Here is a 21,727-nt window from a genome sequence, read left to right as displayed (position 1 = left end):
GTCTTGGGGCCTCCCTGGTCTGCTCCCAGCTCTGCCTCTGGTCCCCCGATGGGGAATGTGTGCGCGTGTCAGTGCGCATATGAGTTCGTGTGCGGCGTCCCCCTCCTGCGCGGGGTGTGCTCTGGACCCCGGCCCCTGCGTCCGCCCCTCCCTGTCCCGCTGCCTCCGGGTTCTCCCGCTCTGTCATGGAGAGCACCCTCGGTGGCTTGGGCCGGAAGCCGGGGAGGCCGGGGCGTCCGTATCTGGGCTCAGCCCCGGCTGGCCCCGCACCCAAGCCTATCCCACCCCAGTGTCCTATTGCAGCCTCCGTCAGGGCAGCTGTCTTGCCCTGGGCGGGGTGCGGGGGGCTGGCGGCTGGGCGTACCTCGCTCACGCTCCACCTGTCTGCCCACATGCCCAGGTGAGGCTGGGGTCCCCTCGGATCCCGAAGGTCCCCCGGAGCGGCCCCACGCCTGTCCTCTCCCCACTGTCTCATCAGCACCACGGAGGAGGAGACATCGCCCGCTGGCCTGGTCCGCTGGTCCCTCCACCTGCCGGCTGGGCGGCTCGGCTCCCTGAGGCCTTCCAGCCTGGCCATTCATTCGGTTCGGGGCTGAGCATGGGCCCTGCACCCTGTAGGGGCCGGAAGACGCTCCAGGAGGAGAGAGGGAGGGACCGAGTCCCCGCGTGCATCTGAGCCGCCCTCAGTCTCCACAGGGCCCGCACCTGAACTGCCCTAGGAAACGGCCAGCCTTCTCCCGGGCCTCCAGGGAGATTCCTCACCCTCATCCCTGCATCGCCCCAGCCTCCCTGGAGCAGGGAGGCCTTCTATTGCCCTGAGGTCCCCCATTTTGGAACTGGAGCCACCTGCGGGCCTGGCTGGGGGCTGGCCAGCCTGACAGCCAGGGTGGAGCTGAGAGCCTGGGCCGAGCCCTCAGCTGGGCGTCCTCTCCTGCCCGTGCGGTGACGCCTTCTCTCTGTCGAGGGCACACGACTGCAGGGCTCCTTTCCCAGCTGGCACCCGTGGCAGGGTCCTTCCCCGGCCACATGTGCCCTTGGCCGTCACCAGGCGTGCACCCCCCCAGGTGCTTACAGGCTAGCCCAGGTGGCCAGGGCGGGGTTCTGTGTGTCTGGCGGGGGGCCAGGAACAGACGAGCGTCGGGCGGAGAATGGCCGTGGCTGAGCGCAGACCGCGACCGGAGGTCATCCTCGAGCGCACAGGCGTGAGCACGGCGCGCACAGGTGAGCAGGTGGGCTCAGGTCTGCGAGCTGCGTGCAGGGGCCGCAGGTGCTCACGCGAGAGGACGTGCTCAGGGAGGCTCAGGTGTGGGGGAGCTGACCTGACTGCCCTCCTCCGGCAGCGACCCTGAGCCACGCAGAATCTGCTTCTCCCCGAGAACTTTATTTTTGTTTTGTCATGTTTTTTCTGAGTTTACTCATTTATTTTGAGAGAGAGTGAGCATGAGCAGGGAATGGAGAGAGAGAATCAGAAGCAGTCTCTGTGCACCGTCAGCACAGAGCCCGGCACGGGGCTCGATCCCACGAACCGCAAGACCGTGACCCGGGCTGAAATCAAGAGTCTGCCGGGTAACCGACCGAGCCACTCAGGCTCCCCGAAAGCTGCCCCTCTTGAAAGCCTTTAAAAAAAAAAAAACGTGGTGTGATGTATTTATTATAAAGCTTAATGTAATATATAATATATACGCTTTGTAATAAAGCACGCAGATCTGAAATGAACAGATCAGCTTAGTTTTACAAACGTAGACACTACCCGGAAACAGCCGGATCAAGACGTGGGACGTTTCTGTCACACCGGGAGCCCCCTCCCTCCCTCCCCGTCCCGGGGAGCCCCGCCCCCTCCCAGAGCTCACAGGTGCTCCGATGTCCCTCGCGGCGGCCAGCCTTGCCTGTCCCCGAGCCTGCATGGACACACACACACACACACACACACACACACACACACACACACTGTGTGGCCGGCTCCCTTCTGGGAATACGACGTTTCTGAGATTTGTCCCGCGGCCGCGTGCACCGCTCGCCTCTTCCGTGCGTGGCCGTCTCGCACCGCGCCCCGAGCTGTCAGCAGCGCGTTCTTCGGTGTCCCTGGAGGCACACGACACCCTCTGGCTACCTGTGCTGCTGCAGGTCGACGTTGGTCACTCGGAGCTTTACGGACGCGGAGTGAAGCCGCCCTCGGTTCCGACGGTGCCTTTCGGTGGACGTGTGCGCCACTGTCCCCGGGGAGCAGCACCCGCGGGCCTGTCGCGCCACGTCGTCGCTGACGCCTGACGTCGTCCGTCTTCCTCGTTCCGGCCATTTTAGCCAGTGCGCAGAGCACCTCATTGGGGCGTCGATCAGCGTTCCCCCGACCAGTCTGGCGTCGAGCGCCGGTTCGTGGGCGCGTTGGCAGGTGGACGCCCGCGTCGGGGAAGCGCCCGTTCCAACCTTTGGTCTGTTTTTTTTTTTAAATCATGCGGTCTTTTCCTCACCGACCTATAGGCATTCTTGATACTTTCTGGATACAAGTCCTCCACCAGCCTTAGAGGGTCTGTTCACTCTCTCGACGATGTCTTTCCATATAGAGAAGCTCTTAACTTTAAGGAAGCCCGAGTGGTCAAACATTTGTCTTTTATTGTCGGTGCTTTTGTGTTGGGTTAGATCTCGGCCGTTCCCGAGGTCCCGCAGCCACATCCTGCCGTCGTGTTCTCCGGGACGGTCTTCGCCGTCCCGTTTAGGTGTCCGGCCTCGCCAGAATTACTTTTATAACTGTGTAGCAGGAACCACGACTCGCGCTTTTCCGTATGGATATCCGCTTTGTCCCGGGACCGTTTATCGAAAAGAACATTCTTTCCCCGCTGGACTGAAACCGTGCCTTGGTTCCAAGCCGAGTGATCGCATGGATGTGTTTGTGCCTCTGTATGCTCCGGGCCGTTCCGCTGAGATAGTCATCGATCGAATCTAATGCCACCTGATTAACAGTGCAACCTAAGACTGCCTCCACTGATACCCTCCATTCCTCCCTGACGCTTGGCGGTGAGGCTTGAGCTCCGTCGTGTGAATCTGCCGAGCTCGTTGTTCTTCAAAACTGTTTTGTCTGCTTGGGGCTCCTTGCGTTTCTGTAAATATTTTAGAATCTGCTTGAAATTTCCCCCCAAAATATTAACAAATGAAAGCATTCAGAGACTGATTGGAGTCACATCAAATCCGTACCTCAAAACGAGCACCTTACGGATACGGTATCTTCCAGCTCGTAAACCTTGTATCCTGAATTAATTCATGGCTTCTTTCCTGTTTTTCACTAGTGTTTCTGTGTAGAGACCTCGCTCGTCTCCGATAGGTTTATTCTGAGGCATTTTATGGTTTAGATGCCGCTGTAATTGGAACCTCTTTATTTTTTTTCTGATTGCCGCTAGCATATAGAAATGCCCTTGGTTTTCGCGTGTTGTCTTTAAAACCAGTGCTCTTGCTAAATTCATTGGGCAACAGAATGGTTTGTCTGAAGATTCTGGAGATTTTTTTTTTAAACATCTATGATTACATCATTTGCAAGTAATGATGCTTTTACTTTTCTTCCCATCCTGTTATTCTGTCTTTTGTTTCCTTTTTCTTCCCTTGACGCGCTGGCCGAGGCTTTCAGGATGATGTCAAGTACAAATGGTGACAGCGGACGACCCTGCCTGGCTCGCTGTCTCAGAAGGAAGGTGTCTAATGTCTCACTGTGGAGTATGATGTTCACTCTACCGGGTTTTGTCTGGTTTCCTGCATGTATTTGCTTTCTACATAACACAGCGTCCCTCTGTTCCTGGTTGCTTCTCAGTCCCGTTTCTGACTGTGAGTGGGTCTTGAGTGTCATCAAATGTTTCTCTGATCTTTTGAATTGATCACATGTCTTTTCTTATGCTTATTCTGTTGATTGTTGATTTTACTCTGTGATTATAAAATAAATATAATTTATTCTTATTCTGTGGCTTATTCTGTGGGTTGGTTTTCGGATGCTAATGCAACCTTGGATAAGTGGATCAGACCTCATCTAGCGTATGTCTTTATAGACAGCGTTGGGTTCAGATTCTTGTTATGGGCAGGACATTTGCACCTACAGTTATGAAAGATTGGCCTGTGATCTGCCTTCTGCTTCATAAAAATCCTCCAAAAGATTTGTATAAAACTGGCGTTATTTCTTCCTTAAATGTTTAGAAGAATCTACTGATAAAATCACCTAGACTTAAAGTTTTATTTTTTTTTTTAATTTTTAATGTTTGTTTATTTTTGAAAGAGAGAGACAGACAGACAGACAGACAGAGTGCAAGCAGGGGAGGGACAGAGAGAGGGGGACACAGAATCTGAAGCAGACTCCAGGCTCCGAGCTGTCAGCACAGAGCCTGACGCGGGGCCCAAACTCACAAACCGCGAGATCATGACCTGAGCCCAAGTCGGATGCTTCACCGACTGAGCCACCCAGGTGTCCCTTGTTTGTTTATTTTGTGCAAAGATGATTAAAATTCCAAATGTAACTTATGTAATTCATACTGGGAACTTTGAAGTTTTTAATGTCTTGTGTCTGTTTTTATATATTATGTTTAAGGAATTGATATATTTTAACTAAGCTCTCAAAATTATGTTTGTACATAATATCCTCTGAGTAGAGTTTTTGATCCTCGAGGTCTATAAAGATGTTCGATTTTTTTTTTTTTTAATTTTTATTTTTGGGACAGAGAGAGACAGAGCATGAACGGGGGAGGGGCAGAGAGAGAGGGAGACACAGAATCGGAAACAGGCTCCAGGCTCCAAGCCATCAGCCCAGAGCCTGACGCGGGGCTCGAACTCACGGACCGCGAGATCATGACCTGGCTGAAGTCGGACGCTTAACCGACTGCGCCACCCAGGCGCCCCAAAGATGTTCGATTTTTGATCTGTTGGTGATTTGCAGCCCCACGTCCCCCGGTCACTCTTGCCAAAAGTTTGTCAATGTCATTAGTTTCTTCAGGGAATCAAAATTTGGCTTTGCTGATGTTTTTAACGTAAGGTTCATTTTTTATTTCATTGAGTTATACTCTGTATTATCTCTATCAACTTTCTTTGGGTTTAATTTTTTTTTAAACTTCTTAAAACAGAGGTCAGCCTCCCTCTTCTCTAATATACATTAAAGGTCATCAGTTTTTTTCTAAGGACTTATTCATGGTACCTCAACCATTCATTTAGCTGTGATATGTGGCATTTTTATCATTATTCAGTTCAAAATACTTTCTGACTCTTAGTAGTTTTTTTATTTGACCTTGTATCATTTAATTTCTAAGACACTTCAGAATTTCTGGTTATCTTTTCCTTATTGATTTTAACTTAATTTCATTGTGGTCAGAGAACACACCTGTGTGATTGAATTTTTTTTGAAATTTGTTAGAACTTGCTTTTAGAGCCCTGTATATAGTCTGTTTGGGTAAGTGTTCCGTGTGCACTTGGAAAGCTTATGTGCTATTCAGCCATTGAGAGCAGCGCTCTGTAAATATTGACTAGGTCGGGTTGCCACTCATGTTGTCTAAATTCATCTCTCTGTCTATGGTTTGACTGCTTTTTATCAGTTGCTGACAGAGGTGTATTCAAATCTCCCCCCATGATGGTTCATGTTCTCTTTTACCTTTTAGTTCTGCCAGTTTTGCTTTATGTATTTTAAGATTATGTTTTTAGGTGCATACAGATTTAGAATTGATATCTTCTTACCAGAGTGATGGCTTTTTAAATTATGAAATATCCCTCTTTATCTCTGGTTATATTTAAAGTTTACTTTGTGTGATAGAGTTTACCTATACCAGCTCCCTTTTGGCTACACCACGACATCTCTTTTTCTGTCCTTTTGCTGTCACGCTTTCTACATCTTTATATTTTTAGCCCCGTCTGCCAGTGTTGGTCCTTTAATTGGAATGCTTTGTCCTGTTGCAGTGCACGCACTCTGCTGCCTTCCACTCATCCCCCCTTTGTCCCCTCACTTCTTTCTTATCTCCTTTCCTGCTTCTGGGTTAATCAAATATTGATACTATTTAATTTTTATTCTCTGTTAGCTTGTTGCATTTACACATTTGTATTATTCCATCAGTGGTCGACATCTTGACTCATCAGGGTTGACCTCAAATTAGCACTTTTGCCACTTCCCTGACAGCACAAGGTGCTCACAACTGTGTGACTCCATCAACACCCTCTGCCTTTTATGCTATTTTTATCACGCATTTCAGCTATGCTATACAGATACATGTGTGTATCCCATTTTTAACTGCATGCAGATTTAGGATTGATATCTTTCTACCAAACTGACCTTTTTTTTTTCTTCAATTATAAAATATCCCTCTTGGTCTCTAGTGATATTTAAACCTCATGAAACCTCACTATTTAAGTCAATACAAATTTAAACTTACTCATAAATCTGCCTTTTTATGTGTCCTTGATTCCTTCCTGTATCCCCATGCTTCTTTCTGGGATCATTTTGCTCTGCCTGGGGAGTCCCCTGAGTCATTCTTCCAATGCAGGTCTCCTAGCAGTGAATTCTCCTGGTTTTGATTTTGTTTCCTTCCTTCCTTCCTTCCTTCCTTCCTTCCTTCCTTCCTTCCTTCCTTCCTTCCTTTCTTCTTCCTTCCTTCCTTCCTTCCCCTTCTGGGATTCCACACGTACACGAACTTTTAACCAGATGTCCCTCGTCTTACCTTTTTGTGTGTGTTTAATTCTGCTGTGTCTCCGTGCTCCCACCTGCCTGTCCCCTTGCAGTTGTCGCGTGCCCGCTCTGCCATCAAATTTATCTGCTGCATTCTTGCCTTCCATCCTTGTCCTTTCTGTTCTAGAATTTCCATTTTATTATTTTCACCGCAGATTGCCTTTCTCTGGTGGAATTCTCCTTCTATCTTCTTGAACCCATGATCTTTATTTTTTTTAAGCTTATTTATTTATTTTGAGAGAGAGGCAGAGTGCGTGCACGTGTGCACAAGCAGCGGCGGCGGGGGGGGCAGAGAGAGAGAGAATCCCACACAGGCTCCTTCCTGTCAGCGCAGAGCCTGACTCGGGGTTCGATCCCACCAATGGTGAGATCAAGCTTCGGACATCTAACCAACTGAGCCACCCAGGTGCCCCTGCCATGGTTACTTTAAAGTCCTCATCTAAAAGCTCTGAAGCAAACCATAGCTGTCTGTTTGCTCACGCGTCCGTGGGTCAGCATTTGGGCCGCTCGTCCGGTGGTCTCCCTTGGGCTCGGCTGGGCAGGACTGGGTGGTCTCCTCCAGCCACACGTGTCTGGAGCTGCCCGGCCGGCAGCCCGGCAGCAGCCTCGCTCAGACACATCCGTGGGGCAGCAGCATTCCGACGGGATGACGGTGGGAGCTGCGAGGTCTCGAGATCACGGCTCAGACTCACGGCCCTCTCCCACCACGGGGGACCTCACCTCTTGCTTGGGAGAACTACAGAAGATCTTGACCCGTCTTCAGTCCGCAACAGGCTGTCGTCGGGCCGTAAGTCCCAGCACAAGGTTCACTCACCCCTACAGGACACGTCAGAGTCTCATGTGATGAGTGACGGCATCCGCCCTTGTTTCCTGCCTTTGTCCAATGCCCGGTCCCCAAACCAGCACCGTGCGTTTGAGGGTCTCGGGGCACCTGCGTGGCTCACTCGGTAGAGCGTCTGACTCTTGATTTCGGCTCGGGTCACGGTCCCAGGGTCGTGGGGTCCAGCCCCGCGTGGGGCTCCGCACTGCATGTGGAGCCTGCTTGGGCGGCCTCGCTCGTGCGTGTGTCGCTTGATGCTGGCTCTTGACTGGGGGTCCCCGCTCTCCTCCGTGTGGCTGCCCCAGCCAGCCGGCTCACACGGGCTCACGCGGCCGCGTTCCAGGAACGCATCGGCTGTACACGGCGTGGCTTCCCAGCATTCTTTTTGTCGGAACAAGCGTCAGGTTCCCCCAAACTCGCAGAGTGGGAAAAGCAGAGCCGTCTCTTGATGGAGGAGCTTCAAGTACGCAGCACATCGCCTGCGTCACATCCCTAGATCTGTTTCTGTGGTCTGTTTTCTCCCTTGGTTGTCGGTCTTTTGAGCGTAAAACACCACGTACAGGCTCTCTGCTATCTCCCCGCAGATGATCTGGTCTTCCTCCAGTGTGGAAAGGGCACAGGGCAGGGCGCTTTGCTCCGGGTGGAGACTGAAACGATTTGAGGCCATAGGGGTCTCGACTGAAAGCTTGGGGAGCCCCAGGGTCCCATCTCCTGGGTAGACCCTGAACCCCAGTGCTCCCCTCCGCAGTGACATAAGTCTGCAAGTTGTCTGCTTAGCTTTTTACCCTCCTAGAATCTTACTCCACACCTGTGCAGCTTAATCCACAAATGCTTCAAGGGGACGTCCTGTGAAAGGGGGCTCACGGCTCAGGGGCTCCCGTCCCCCCAAGTCCTGGATGTCTTTGTGGCCCTGGACTTCCCTGTCTGTCTCCCCAGCCCGACGAGCCTGACTCTGTGTGCTACACGGCAAATGCATCAGTGCTCAAAGGAGGAGATGTGCGGCCACACGCATGGCCCGTGTGGTCGGTCTCTTTTCCGGGATCTCAACCCTTCCCGTCGCCGTGTCGCCCCGCAGCCGTCACACCACTGTGCTGGTTTGTTCCTTCATCTCATGGGGGTTCTTGGCGGAGGTCGGGTCACACGCGGGCTGCGTGGCCGAAGCCGCACGGCTTCCGTGCAGGTGTATTTCCTTCTAGATGTCTTTCTATGCACACCATCAGCCATGTTTCCGGAAGGATCTTTGTTTCTAGAAGGGACTTGACAGGGGAGACAATACAATCTCCTGACACAGTGGCTCGGGCAGTGACTGTCTCTGGCTTGTTCCTCCTGTAGCCCTTACATTTTCCGAGCACGTGCGCGTGTGTGGCGACAGGGAACGTTCCAGCGTAAAGGGGCTTCAGGCACCCGCTGTACTCCTTCCCCATTATACTGGTGAGGAGCCTGAAGGCCCAAGGGTGGAAAGAAGCTTCTGTGGTTCTGCTGTGAGTTAGGGGCACAGCCCGTATGAACCCAGGACTCTGACTCCCGCACCATTTCCAAGCAACAGACGAGGCAAGGGTCCCTCTGGGCTCCTCCTGCTGGCTAAAAGCTTCTTGCCTCTGGCCCGCCCTCTTCCCCTGCCAGGATGGAGTCTCGAAGACCTCCATCCCGTGGGGTGAACATCCTCCGCGTTTCTGGAAGGGCCCAGCCTGCACGCAGGAGGCACTGGGGAAGACGCCGAGACGCTGAGAGTGCCGGGCGCAGGATGACCGTCCCGGGGGGGCCACTCATGCGTCTTCTCCATTCTCTGCCACAGGCTGCGGGAGCACCACCGGGCCACCATCAAGGTCATCCGGCGTATGCAATACTTTGTGGCCAAGAAGAAATTCCAGGTGAGTTCTACGCTCAGCCCTCCTGCCCTTGGCCAGCCCCGGCAGCCGCTCGTCCACCCTCGGCCAAGACTACGAGGCCTCCATACCCGGTAGGGCATGGAGCCTAGACCTCACCCATACCCTACCACAGCCTAGACCTCACCCTTCACCCGTCAGATACCCTGAAACAACGTCATTCTCCACCCCGAAGACAGCGGGCCCCTGGGAGGACACTGCCCTAGGGTCCAGCCTGGAGCCGGGTGCACACAGAGCCTCAGGGGCTCACGCAGCCCTCCCCTAGGTGACTGACTGATGATGGCAATGACATACAGTGTGCCAAGCCCGCCCCACGTCACCTGGGCAGGAAGTGGGGTCCCCTAGACCCTGGAGCCCCGTCCCATGCAGTCAGTGCTCCTGGCCCTGTTCTCCACCACCCCCCACGTGAGTCAGGAGAACGGAAGGGAAGCCCGGCCCTGCCTGCCCCAGGGGGGTGGCCCACCTTTACAGGGAGAGGTGGGGGGCTCCTCGGCTGGTGGGGCTGGAGCCCGAGGGCTCCCATCCCCCAGCAGCTGTCCGTCCCGGGCTGGGTCTTCTGGGGCCCCCAGAAGAAAGCCAGCTGGTAGCAGGCACAGCTCCTTCCTCCTGCTGTGGGGACAGTCCTTGCTCTGAGGAGGTCCCGGGCTCAGCCCTCACTCTGAGAGCATGTAGACTTCAGAAACGGGGACCCGCGGGGCTGCTCATTCTCTTTCCAGAAGGCTTGGCCACCAGCGCCTTTAAAAAGTGACTGCCCGCTAGAATGGGGGTTGGGGGCCACCCAGAGCAGTGGCAGCGTCCAGAGCCCCAAGCAGGGAAGGGCGGGGGCTGACCTGCTCACTTCCCCCAGCGCGGACCCCGCAGGGCTGGGGCGAGAACCCGTGCCCCTGTGTCCTGCTCCCAGCTGCAGGTTCCACGCGGCCCCTTCGGCAGAGCCCACACCCACCTGGGCCACGGAGCCCAACTCGGTGGGGGGTTCTGGAGGCAGGTCCATGGCGGTTCTTCCCCATCTGTAACGGGAACCAAGAGCCCGAGAGATTGGCGTGAGACGGCGTCCTCACGTCCCGCACACGGCCGTCACACGCGGCCAGCTTTTGGGGAGCATCTTCCCCAGAGACGACCACCACTGATCCGAGCCCCAGGAGCGCCCCTCGGCGAGCCTCCTGCCCCCCACTAACGAGCGGTGTGCAGCTGCAGGAACCCCCTCCAGGGGTCCGGTCTGGGCAGGACCAAGGGGACCCCGGGAAGGACCGGTATGTGCCGCCCTCACTGGCGAGCAGCCTGGCAGTGACAGCTGATACCAGACATCAGCCTGGTGGAGCCGAGGGCTCCGTGGGGCATCTTCCAGGGTGGGGATGGCCCCCAGCCCCAGAAGCCAGGCCCCTGAGGCTCCAGGGCCGGGCCTACCGCCTGAGCACAGCAGGAGCAGTGGTGGGGGTCGGCTGTGCCAGGGTGGACAGCGGGCTTCTGGGGGGGGGGGGTGCTGTTGCCAGGATTTAAGCACACCCAGAATGGCAGGCAGAAACTCGGGGCTTCTGGCAGGCCCCGGTCGGGGGTAACACGGGCAGCTTCCCGCTCGGGACAAAGTTTGTTCCTGGCAGACGGGGTTCAGGGGCTGGAGCTGACTTGGGGAGCACCCTGTCCCAGAAATGCAGGCGAGAAAACTACCTGCTCGCATCAGTAGGGGCAGTAGGGGCCCTGTACTTCCTTCCAGGCTGGGGTTCCCCTTGCCTGCCGCACAACACGGGCCAGGGCCCTGCAAGTGGCCTGGGAGGCCCCCAGAAGCAGGCCGGGCAGCCCCACCTTCCCTGCTGTCTGACGCACCCCTGTGCACAGGACCCTTGGGGGCCTCGAGTAAAGCAGGTGGGGCCCTTTGAATGGAGAGGCTCTGAGAGCCTCGCGATTTGTTCTTGCGGGGCACACGGGCTCTCAGGCGAGGCGGGGACAGGGGCGGCCTCAGCCTCACCAGCTGGCCCTTGTTGCAGGGAGGGACAGGGACGGGGGGAGGGACCCACAAGGTAGCGGTGGGTGGGGGGGAGCCCCTGGCAGGGAGGAGCTCTGCAGGGCTCCAGCCCAGGCCCAGCTGTCAGGGATGCCTTCCCTTCCCCCCTGTCTGTCTGTCTGCCTGCGCCTGCACCCCTCCCCACCCCCAGCCTCAGGGGCCGCAGACGTGGCGGGTGGCCCCCCGCCTGCCTCGCTGGCTGGCCGATAAGTGCCCGGCGGGCCGCCCCTGTGTCTGGCCAGAGGAGCCAGAGCCTCGTAGGCCTCCGAGTTTGCCTTGAACTCCCGTGTCCACCGTCGGTCAGTCTGGTCGGCCCTGCATTATCTCAGCTCATCTCAGGCTCCGGCTGCTGCGGCCGGAGGAAACTAGCTCTGGAGAGAAAGCTGAGATGGTTTCTGCAGCTGGGCCCCAGGCAGCCCCTTGGACAGAGGCCTCCAGGAGTGGGGACCAGACCCTGGGGGGCTCATCCGTACTAAGAGAAGTCTCAGAGGGCCTGGGGCCCCACTGGGCCACGGGCCCTGGGTCTCAGCCGGCGTCACTGACCCTTCTGTGGTCTACGCTCTGACCAAGGTGAGGTGGGCGGGGCCGTGCCCAGCAGCCTTACCCCCGAGCCACGCCCAGAGAGCCGCCCCTCGTCTGCGGGCGTGCACGCTCCTGCACTCCCGTGCCTGCCCAAAGGCACATTTGTGCACACCAAAGTCCCAACACGCTCAGGTGCCCGGGTCTCCCTGCACGCCACCCTCCACGACCTCCAGCCTGTCTGGGAGCCCGGCACGGGGATGTGCCCCACCCCAGGCCAGGCCTGCACCGCCTTGAACTCCGAAGCCAGCCGGTGCCCCAGCCTGCCCCAGACCTCACGGCATGCCTGTAGGTGCCACGTGCCTCACAAAGCGCTTTGGCCCACAGCAGGCTGTCATGACTCAGGGCCGCCTTCAGCGTGCACCAAGGAAGAGCTCAGACTCTTACAGAAGAGACGAGCAGACATTCCCATTCCCATCTTGCAGAAGGGACGGTCAGGGATCGGCATCCCCCATCGCACAGAAGGAAAAACCAAGATCTGGGGACATTAGCACTAGCCCGTACCCAAGTGTTGTTTTGATGACCGTCACTCAGCTCAGTGTGGACGGCCTGGAGTCCCAGCCCGTGCCCGACCCTGTGATGTCGGGACGGGCCTGGCATGCGGCCCACAAGGTGACACGGGTGGTTCTGGGGCCCCGCACGGTTGCAGGTCCTTCTGTTGGGGGCACAGCTATGGTTTGGGGAAGATCAGGGCAATCCCAGCCCCGCCAATCTCAGGGTCCTGACTCGGGGCCCGGAGAAGGACTGTATGTTGCCTGTGAGGGCCCCCCCTGGTAGATCGTGTGGGGCGCAGGAACCCCCGGGCCCCTGGGAGGGGGAGGCCTCTGCCTTGGACCTCCTCCAAGGTCCTGCCTTGGACCTCTCCTTGGACCTCCTTGGGCCTGGCAAGCATAATGCCAGGGTGCCCGAGTTGAGTGCAGGGCCCCTGGGCATGTCAGAAGGGTACCCAGGGATCTGAAGGAGGTGCCCTCAGGGGGGCCCGTCTTTCTGGGGAAGCAGGGGTGGCCACGGCCTCAGACTAGGGTAGCCCCAGTCTCGGGGGGAGAGGGCACCCCAAGGAGGGGAGGCCTCAGGTGGGCAGGGGGACATGTCCCCAGGGGCCCCCAGGCTCGAGAGCCGGCCCTGACATTGGGTGGGGTATCTGCACCTCATTCCTTCTTGGCCTCTGACCCAGCCGGCCTGCTGCACCAAGATGTCCGGGCCTTTGCCCTCCTCAGCAAGAGGCAGCACCCCCAAACTCATTGCTAACGTGGACTCTTCAGTGCTAACGAGGACCCTGGGCCCTTGGGTAGACGGGTTCTACGTCCCCACACGGCTCTGGCTGGCTTGTGTGGGTGAAGGGCCTCCTGGGCCATCGTACCCCCATGCAGCCGGCCTGCTGCTACCTGGGGGAGACCCTCGGCCCACGGGCTCCTGGGAACGGGGCCATAAATGCGGCTTGAGGTTTCACTGGCATCATAAGAAGCCTCATTCTCTCTGTTGTCGTTTCTGGTGATTTCACCTGAGCACCATGTGCATTTACGGGCTCAGAGCTGGCACCAAGCCCAGGTGCCTTGGGGTCAGCTGCCCTGCCCTGTGCGGCCCCGGGCTTGCTGTGCAAACAGCCCCTCTGCCCTGGCGGCCTCAGAAGCCCGGCGGACAGCCTGTGCCAGACAGCAGGCACGGCTGGCTGAGACTGTCACCTGAGGCCACCTCCACCTGCCACGGAGACTACCTGGGAAGAGGGCAGAGCGGGCCACCACCCCCCCCCCCACCTCCCTGAGAACAGTGGGCGCACCTGTCCGCGAGTGTGTCCAGGCTCAGCTTGGGGCCAGGGGGACAGTGGCTGCACAGAGCTGTGTGTGCCCATCAGCAGGACCAGCTCTTCCCAAGAACAGAGGCTGGTAACCTGGAAAGGGAAAGCAGGCAGGCCCCCGCGGTGAGTGAGCGGGAAGCTAAGGCCCAGAGAGGCCAAGCACCGGCCCGGGATCACCCAGCCCCAGTGACCAAGACTGGAGCAGCCGAGCCACTGGAGAGGGCGTGCTGGGCCAGCACTGCCCTGTCGGGCCCCAGGGGTAACCTCCTTAAACCCACAAGGGGCCCCTGGAGGCGGGCGGCTTCCCTGCGAGTTGCCCGCGGGGCGGGGGGTGACGCATCTTTCCGCCCTGCAGCAAGCGCGGAAGCCCTACGACGTGCGGGACGTCATCGAGCAGTACTCCCAGGGCCACCTCAACCTCATGGTGCGCATCAAGGAGCTGCAGAGAAGGTGGGCGCTGCTGCCGGGATCGCAGGACAGGGAGGTCGGCCGGGTGGGGCCCCCTCCCGCACACCCCCCCACCCCTCCCCCGCGCGACCCTGGGCAGCCCTTCCCACCGCCCCACCCACAGCACGGGCCTCCTACCCCCCACTTCCGGGCAAGGGCCAGGCCCCGCCCCAGGACACGCCCACCGCCCAGGAGACTGCCAGGGGCAAAGCCCCGCCCCCCCCCCTCCGGGTCTGCACCCTGGGCTGTCCCAGTCCTAGACCTGGGGCCGCGAGCCCTAAGTACTGGGAGCCACCGTGTTCCAGGCTCTGGCTTCGAGCCCGGAGCCCTCGTTCCCATGGAGGCAGCATGGTCCTTGGGCCCTGCGCAGGCTCAGGCCAGCTGTGCCTCTACCGCGGGCTAGCCTGGGAACCCAACGGCCTGTGTCACAGGGTATGGCTGGGACACCGTGCCTGTCCTCGGGCTGCTCCCCACCCCGCCCAGCCCCATGGCTAACCCGCTCTAGGGATAGGAAGCCCACCCATCTCGGCAACCTGGCCTCGCTCTGGAAGGGCTCACTCGCGGGACGGACGTTCTCTCTGAGTGTGGCTGAGGCACCTGGCCTGGGCCACTTACAAGACAATGACAGGACACTGGGCAGTCCTGAGGCCCTGCGCTGCCCAGGGGGTACGTCTAAGGGGCTTTCCAGCCACTGCTCCCCACCTCTGAGCCCCTGCCCGTAGTAGTACAGCCTCTGGGGCCTGGAAAGCCCCCGGCAGCTTTGTGGGTGCCCCCGAAAGGGGTGGGTGGCTTGTCGCGCTGCTGGGCACCTTGCCTGTCCACCCACCAGTGGGCTGAGTGCATGCGCGGTGCCCAGGCCCAGCACGAGCTCGTCCCCGTCTGTCTCCCTCCCAGGCTGGACCAGTCCATCGGGAAGCCGTCCCTTTTCATCTCTGTCTCAGGTGGGTTCCCACGTCAACATAGGGTGGCCAGCACCCTCACCTGCCTCTCCCCACCAGAATGGGCCACCAGGGCCTCAGAGGTACAGGACATTCAACACGCCAGAGGGGACCAGGTGGACCCAACCCTGAGCCAAGTGCCCTGGAATTACGCGCCCTACGGAGAAAGTTTCAGTTAGTGCAAGGAACCACGTGGGTCCCTTTAAACAGCAGGCCTTCTAGGCCATCAGAGATCTAGAGGTAGAAACGTGACCCGTATCCTATGAAGGAGGAGACCTGGGGAAGGGGGCTCGGGGGGTGAGTAGCCAGCCCAGAGCCCGAGGGGCCATCAGCAGCAGTGAGGGGGATGCCATTCTCCAGCTCTGACTCCTCGTGTCCTCTTGAGCGGGGCTACGGTCACACTAGGAAGTTCCTTGGGATCGGCCTGGCCCAAGTTCAAGCGGGAGCCGTGGCTCACACAGGGGCCAGAAGGCAGGGCAGCTCGGCCTGGGCAGGGCTAGTGCAGCCTGGGGCGGGGGACAGGGGGCACAGAAGGTCCCCGTTCGTTCCCAGACCACCGCGATAAAGCAAATGTCGCAATAAAGTGAGCCAAAGGATTTTAGGGTTTCCCGGTGCACGTAAAAGTTAACGCTTACACCAAATTGTAGTCTACTGTGTGCGACGGCATATGTCTGCAAAACCAACGTGCACGCCTTAATTAAAACGAACTTTGTTGCTCAGAAGTGCAAACCGTCATCTGGGCTCTCGGCGAGTCCCGTCACTGATGACAGATCACCAAAACCAAAACAAATGCAAGAATAATAAAAAAAAACGTTTGAAATAGTGCAAGAATGACTGAGTTGTGGGGGTGCCTGGGTGGCCACAGACCTGAAGAGGCAGTGGGCCACGGGGCTCCCTGCCCAGCCCACGTCTGGAGCTCCCAGCAGGGAAGAGCTTGCAGACATGTCCTCCCAGGTGAGCCCCCCACCCCCGTCGCCCTGCTCTCTGAGGCCCTGCCCCGGTTCTGCCCCTGTCCCTGATTCTGGTGCTCTACCCCACAGAGAAGAGCAAGGACCGGGGCAGCAACACCATCGGGGCCCGCCTCAACCGGGTAGAAGACAAGGTAGGCGCGAGGGGCCCGGCCCCCCGCTGGCTCCGCCGGTCACCGTCCCGGGGGCTGGCACCCGCGGCGGCCGTTCGCTCGCCCACATCCGTCCTGAGCTGCCGTGCGGGATTCCGGGGGTGCCAGGGGGCTGCGGGCCTCCCTGCCCCCTCCTCCTGTGCCCAGTGCGGTTCGCACGGCCCCGGGAGCTCCCCGAGATCCGGCTCACATCCACCCCCCTGGATGAAGCTGGGCGTCGGTCCCCTGGCGCCTGGTTTGTAGACCTCTGGCAAGTGGCTTCTTTACTGACCAGCGGCAGCCAGTGCCCACGGGCCCCTCCCGGTGCGCGCGGGGGGCGGGCAGTGCCGTCTGGGGGAACATCAGAGGTGCTGACCGTGGCACGCAGGTGCATCATCGTGCGTGGGCAGGGAGGAAGGGCCGCGTGCTCGGGGACCCGCGGCTGTAGGGCTCTGACGGAGGTGGTGGCCGGGCCGGCCAAGGCCCTGCTGGGCGGCCAGGTGGGACCCCGGGCCCGGGATTCCAATTCTGTGCCGCAAAACCCGTGCTCCCTCTGCCCCAGGCACAGGGCGCTCGGCCCCCCAGGGTGCCCCCACTCCCCCAGCAGCCTTGCGGGCCTCTCAGCCCGGGGGGCCTCTTCCCGGGGTGCCCTGGGGGCCGAGGGAGGCTCTGGGGAGTGGGAGGGCCTTTCTCAGGCTCAGGCCCACCCTGTGAAATCTCTGTGGTCTGGAGCGGGCTGTTATCTTGCCCGACAGCTCGTCCGTCTACACGGGCTTTATCTGAAAGTAGCTGGGAGGCTAAAAATAGAGGAATTTCTGCTGGGCAGGGCCTGTGTCTGCCGCTCGGTTTCCCCGGCAACGCCGGGCTCTGGCCCGCTTTCAGCCGCAGCGTCGCCACCTCCCCACCTGCTTCATCTGCCCCCGGCCCGGGCCGGCAGCTGGGCCCTGACACAGTGTGGGACGAGGCGGGGGCCGGGGGGGAGCACCGTCCAGGTGCCACAGGGACCCTCACTCCGGGCCTGGCCAGCTCACACATTTGACCCTGCCGCAGGGCCTGGCCCTCTGGCCAGTGCGGGGCCGAGGCGGGCGGGTACCTGGTCTGCTCTCACCCGGTGGCGGACGGCCCTGCCTGGCAGGACAGGACCAGTCGGGAGGTACCAGAGGCCCAGGGACCCCGGGCTTCGCCGCTGCCGTGAACAAGGGGTATCCTTGGCACTCTCTCTTCTTTGTGCTGGGGCCAGGGGCTCGGGGCTGCCGTGCCCTTCTAGAAGCAGCTGGTGGCCACACTCAGTGCAGCAGGCCAGGCACCTGTGTGGGGGCTTCTAGACGCCCAAGGAAGCAGCGCTCGAGCAAGGAATAGACCCAGGCCCCTCTCCCCGACCTCCGCACCCAGCCCTGGAACCCCGGCCCCCACAGCCGACAGGAATTATGGCGGCCCGTGGGTGCATGAGCCTTCCTGCCCCCGACGGCCCTGGGAGTGGCCCCTGTTCCGCCAGCTTCCAGATGTGCTCGCCTCTCCTTGACCCTCTGCCCTGCCGTTCTCGGGCTTTCTCACAGCTCTGCCCGCCAGGTCTCAGGACAGGCCACCCCTTTAAACTCAGACTGAGCCTGATGTCCTCTGGGGGCGACAGTGGGTAGGAGGAGCAGCGCCCCCTCCCCAGGCTGGAACAACGTCATCCAGCAGCCTGCGGGGCCTGAGACCCAGGATGCAGAACCGTGGTAGGCCGAGGTGGGGCCAGCGCTGGCCTTGGGGAAACAGAACTACGTGCCCGCGTTTCTTCAGATCTGAACAACAAAGAAGTGTTTTCCGGAGTCCCTGATCCCTGGCGACAAGGTTTGGGAACAAAGCCCCCAGCGGCCTCGGCACCGGGGAGAGGGGCCGTGGCTGGGCGGTAAAGGCTCGGACGTCCACACGGGCGGCGATTAGGGAGGCCGGTTCTGAGCGGTCTCCACCCCCTCCTGCTGTGGGGACCGGCTCGGGCTGAGAGGTGGACTCATCTGCTCAGGGTCGCCACGGTCCCGGGCAGGCCGTGCTCCCCGCCCAGCCTCAGCCCCACTGTCATCCCTCGAGGCACTGCTGGAGATGGGCTGCCCTGGGCAGAGGCCACCCCTCGGCCTGCCCCGGCCCTCCCCCACCGCCGGCCCACGCCCCCTCGGGGGACAGGCCCTGGGAAAGGGCCTCGCCAGGTCCAGAGGGCAGAGTGGCACGTCCCGGGCCCCACATTATCACAGTTATCACTGGGCCCATCGGGACTATAAACAACCCCCCGAGCAATCCTGCTGACTGCACTGCAGGAAGCCGGGGGCAGGAAATCCCTGGGCCTTCCCTAACCCCACCGCCACCGGGCCGGCCCTCGGGCCTCAGCGGTCCGGGTGCCCCGTCCCGGGCGGGCTCTCGGAGCTGCAGGCCAGAGGCTGGAGGAGGAGGGGGAGAGGGGCGTCTGGGCTGCACGGCTGCTGGCCCCCATTCTCGGGAACGGATCAGTTCCAAAGACCAGGGGTCTGGGGTGTCCACTTGCAGGGAAAGCTAGCTCAGCTTGTTCCGGGGGGGGGGGGGGGCTCGATTTCCCTGCAGAGAGCCCCCTTTCCTTATGTCCAGGCCAGGGGGCCACATGGGACAGAAGGGCCCATGTACTCACTGCCCGAGCCCTCGTCACGGCTCGCGTGTGGCAGTGGAGGCTTCCCCCAGCTCAGAGCCCCCCACCCGTCTGTTCCCGCCCCTGGCTGCCGAGCATTCCCACCCCATGGCCTGTGCCCCCATGGGCCTCCCCCTCCAGACGGCCGGGAACCTGCCCCCCACCCCGGCCTCCCTTCAGTAGTGAAAGGAAACGGTGTGAACCGCTCTTTGCACGCTTCTGTTTAAAAAGCCACCCCATGCTCCTCCGTGCTGCCTGTATTCCGGAAAGGACTTGTATGTGGCCAAGCCAATCCTTCCTTACAGGTGGGGAAACTGAGGCCCGGAGAGGTGGAGCGCTTGCCCAGGGTCACACAGCCGGCTAGGTGAAGAACCGGTCCCAGCGGAGGCCACAGAGGGGTCGGGGAGCTGAGGTGCAGAGACAGAGGGAGCCAGAAAGTGCTTCAGAAACACGGAAATATGAGGGGTCTGTTGGAGGAGAGGCCGGGGCCAAGCGGGGGGCAGGCTGGGGCTGGGGAGTGGGGGGCAAGCAGTAAGGTCCGGAGGCCGAGCCGCCCAGGGGAGCGGCACAGATTCAGACAGGCCCCGGAACAGGAGTCCTGAGAACACGGCCCCTGCCCGGCCCCCGGCTCCCGGCTGCTCAGAGGACAGGCGTGCCCTTGGCTCCCTGGGGACTCCCTGGGGAAGACTGCTCCAACCTTCCTCCCCGTGTGTATTCTTAGCTCGGTCCTCAGGACCCGCTGCGCCGTTTATGTTGAGCCCTGTTTATTTTGCAAGTTCAGTTCGTGCTGCTTTTGCTGATACGAGGAACACGGTGGGCTGGGGCCGGGAGCATTTCTTTCTTCTGTTTCTGCCGGAAACGTCCACGGCTTAAAGCCTGGAAGGCCTGGGTTTGCAGGCCCCGGTTCAGAGGGTGTGGGTGGGAAGGGGCCCCCCAACACCTGACCCTCCTTCCGCAGGCTCCCGTCCCAGGCCCTGGCCAGGCATACCTTTCTCCTGGACACGAAAGCCCCCCGCCACAGCTGCCCTGGCCCCCTCCCCTCGGATCAGATAAGCCCAGCTACCCAGGCCTTGAAGTCTGCGCCAGACTCGGCTCCCTTGCTCTGGCCTAATCCCCCCAGCCGCCAGCTGGCCTGAGGCCCCGTCATCCCAGCAACCCCCTCCCCGCTCACCCCCAGGAGCCGCCTTGATGCCCTGCCCTGCTGCACACCACGGCCTCCCTGCAGCCTCTAGGTGTTTGTCCTCTCCCACTAGGTGATCGTCCGGCCGTCCGTTTGGTCTCCGGCCTCACCCACCCCCACCTCACGTTGTGCATCATTTCCCAGGCGCTGCTGAAACCCGCTGGCTAGTATTTGCTTCAGGAGTTTTGCATTGGAATTTATGTGCGAGATACACACACAACCGAACTGTCCTTTTTCTGTGCTGTCTTCGGCAGGTTCTGGTATGAAATTTATGTGAACCTCGCTGAGTGGGCCGAGAGGTGTTCCCTCTTTTCCTGTATTCTAGAATATTTTACTTAGAACTAGGATTTTTTTTTCCTCCCTTGAATGTTTAGTGACGTTTAAAGGTAAAGCCAGCTAGGCCTGGTGCTTTCTTTGCGGGAAGACTTCACGTTCTAAGTCAATGGCCTCAACGGTTGTAGGACACAGGTTTTCCATCTCTTCTTGTGTCAGTTTTGTTGAGTTGTACGTTCTAGAAATGTGTACATTTCTTCTCAGTTTTCCAACTTACTGGCATTATCGTTTTATTTTTTTACTTTTTACTTATTTATTTTGAGAGAGAGAGAGTGTGAGTGGGGGAGGAGCAAAGAGAGAATCCCAAGGAGGCTCCACTCTGTCGGCGCAGAGCCCGACACGGGGCTCAGACTCACGAACCGTGAGATCATGACCTGAGCTGAAATCAAGAGTCGGAAGCTTGACCGACTGAGCCCCCCAGGTGCCCCCTGGCATTATCATTCTAATGCCTGTATCCTCAGTAACTAGGAACCTTTCTTAATTGCCAATATCGTTTATTTTGCCTTCACATTTTTTCCCATTGGTTGAGCTTGCCAACTATTTGTCGATAATAAATTCATTAATATTAGTGAAAAAAATAAAAAACTTTTGACCTTGTTGATCCTTACTATTGTAGGTTTCCATTTCGTTTCATTTGCTTCCTCCTATTTACATGGCCTTAACATGGCTCATTCTCTTCTTAGGTGGATAGTTACTAATTTTCAGGCTTTCTAGATTTCTAAGATGTGAATTTAAGGTTATACATTTTCCTCTGAATAGCACTTAAAGTGCATCAACCAATTTTGATATATAGCATTTATTTTTTTTTAATTTTTTTGTTAACGTTTATTTATTTCTGAGACAGAGAGAGAGACAGAGTATGAACGGGGGAGGGGCAGAGAGAGAGGGAGACACAGAATCGGAAGCAGGCTCCAGGCTCTGGGCCATCAGCCCAGAGCCCGACGCGGGGCTCGAACTCGCGGACCGCGAGATCGTGACCTGAGCTGAAGTCGGCCGCTTAACCGACTGAGCCACCCAGGCGCCCCCGATATATAGCATTTAAATTTAATGTTCATTCCCTTATGTTTTTCTGATCTCCATGATGACCCCTTATCTTCCCCAGCAGCCTGACCTTTGTCATTGGTAGAATTGTGGGAGCTTTCTAATCTCACTTGTCAGAGAAAGTGATTGGGTGACATCAGTCCTTTGAAATACCGTGACACATGTTTTGTGGTACAATAAGTCGCCCATTGTTGTAACTGGACCTTCTGTACTCGAATGCCATGTGTCTCCTGACGTTGTTGAGTGCAGAGTTATATTTATGTCCATTAGGACAAGCCTGCTAATCGTTTTCTTGAAAT

The 21,727-nt window shown here is 58.6% G+C and overlaps 1 protein-coding gene across 2 annotated transcripts in view; it reads left to right on the top strand.

The window, feature by feature from the left end:
• Positions 1-21,727, top strand: part of KCNQ1 (potassium voltage-gated channel subfamily Q member 1) — a 316,086-nt gene that overhangs the window by 227,271 nt on the left and 67,088 nt on the right. For both annotated transcript variants that reach the window (XM_042958455.1, XM_042958456.1), the window contains exons 12-15: positions 9,292-9,367; positions 14,111-14,205; positions 15,097-15,143; positions 16,181-16,242. In XM_042958455.1, coding sequence (XP_042814389.1) covers positions 9,292-9,367; positions 14,111-14,205; positions 15,097-15,143; positions 16,181-16,242 — 280 coding nt within the window. The remainder of the gene's footprint in view (positions 1-9,291; positions 9,368-14,110; positions 14,206-15,096; positions 15,144-16,180; positions 16,243-21,727) is intronic.

The sequence above is a fragment of the Panthera tigris genome, chromosome D1 (genome assembly GCF_018350195.1).
Source record: "Panthera tigris isolate Pti1 chromosome D1, P.tigris_Pti1_mat1.1, whole genome shotgun sequence".
NCBI lineage: Eukaryota > Metazoa > Chordata > Mammalia > Carnivora > Felidae > Panthera > Panthera tigris.
Note: the sequence above shows the minus strand (reverse complement) of the source record. Positions and strands in the feature narration are given on the sequence as shown.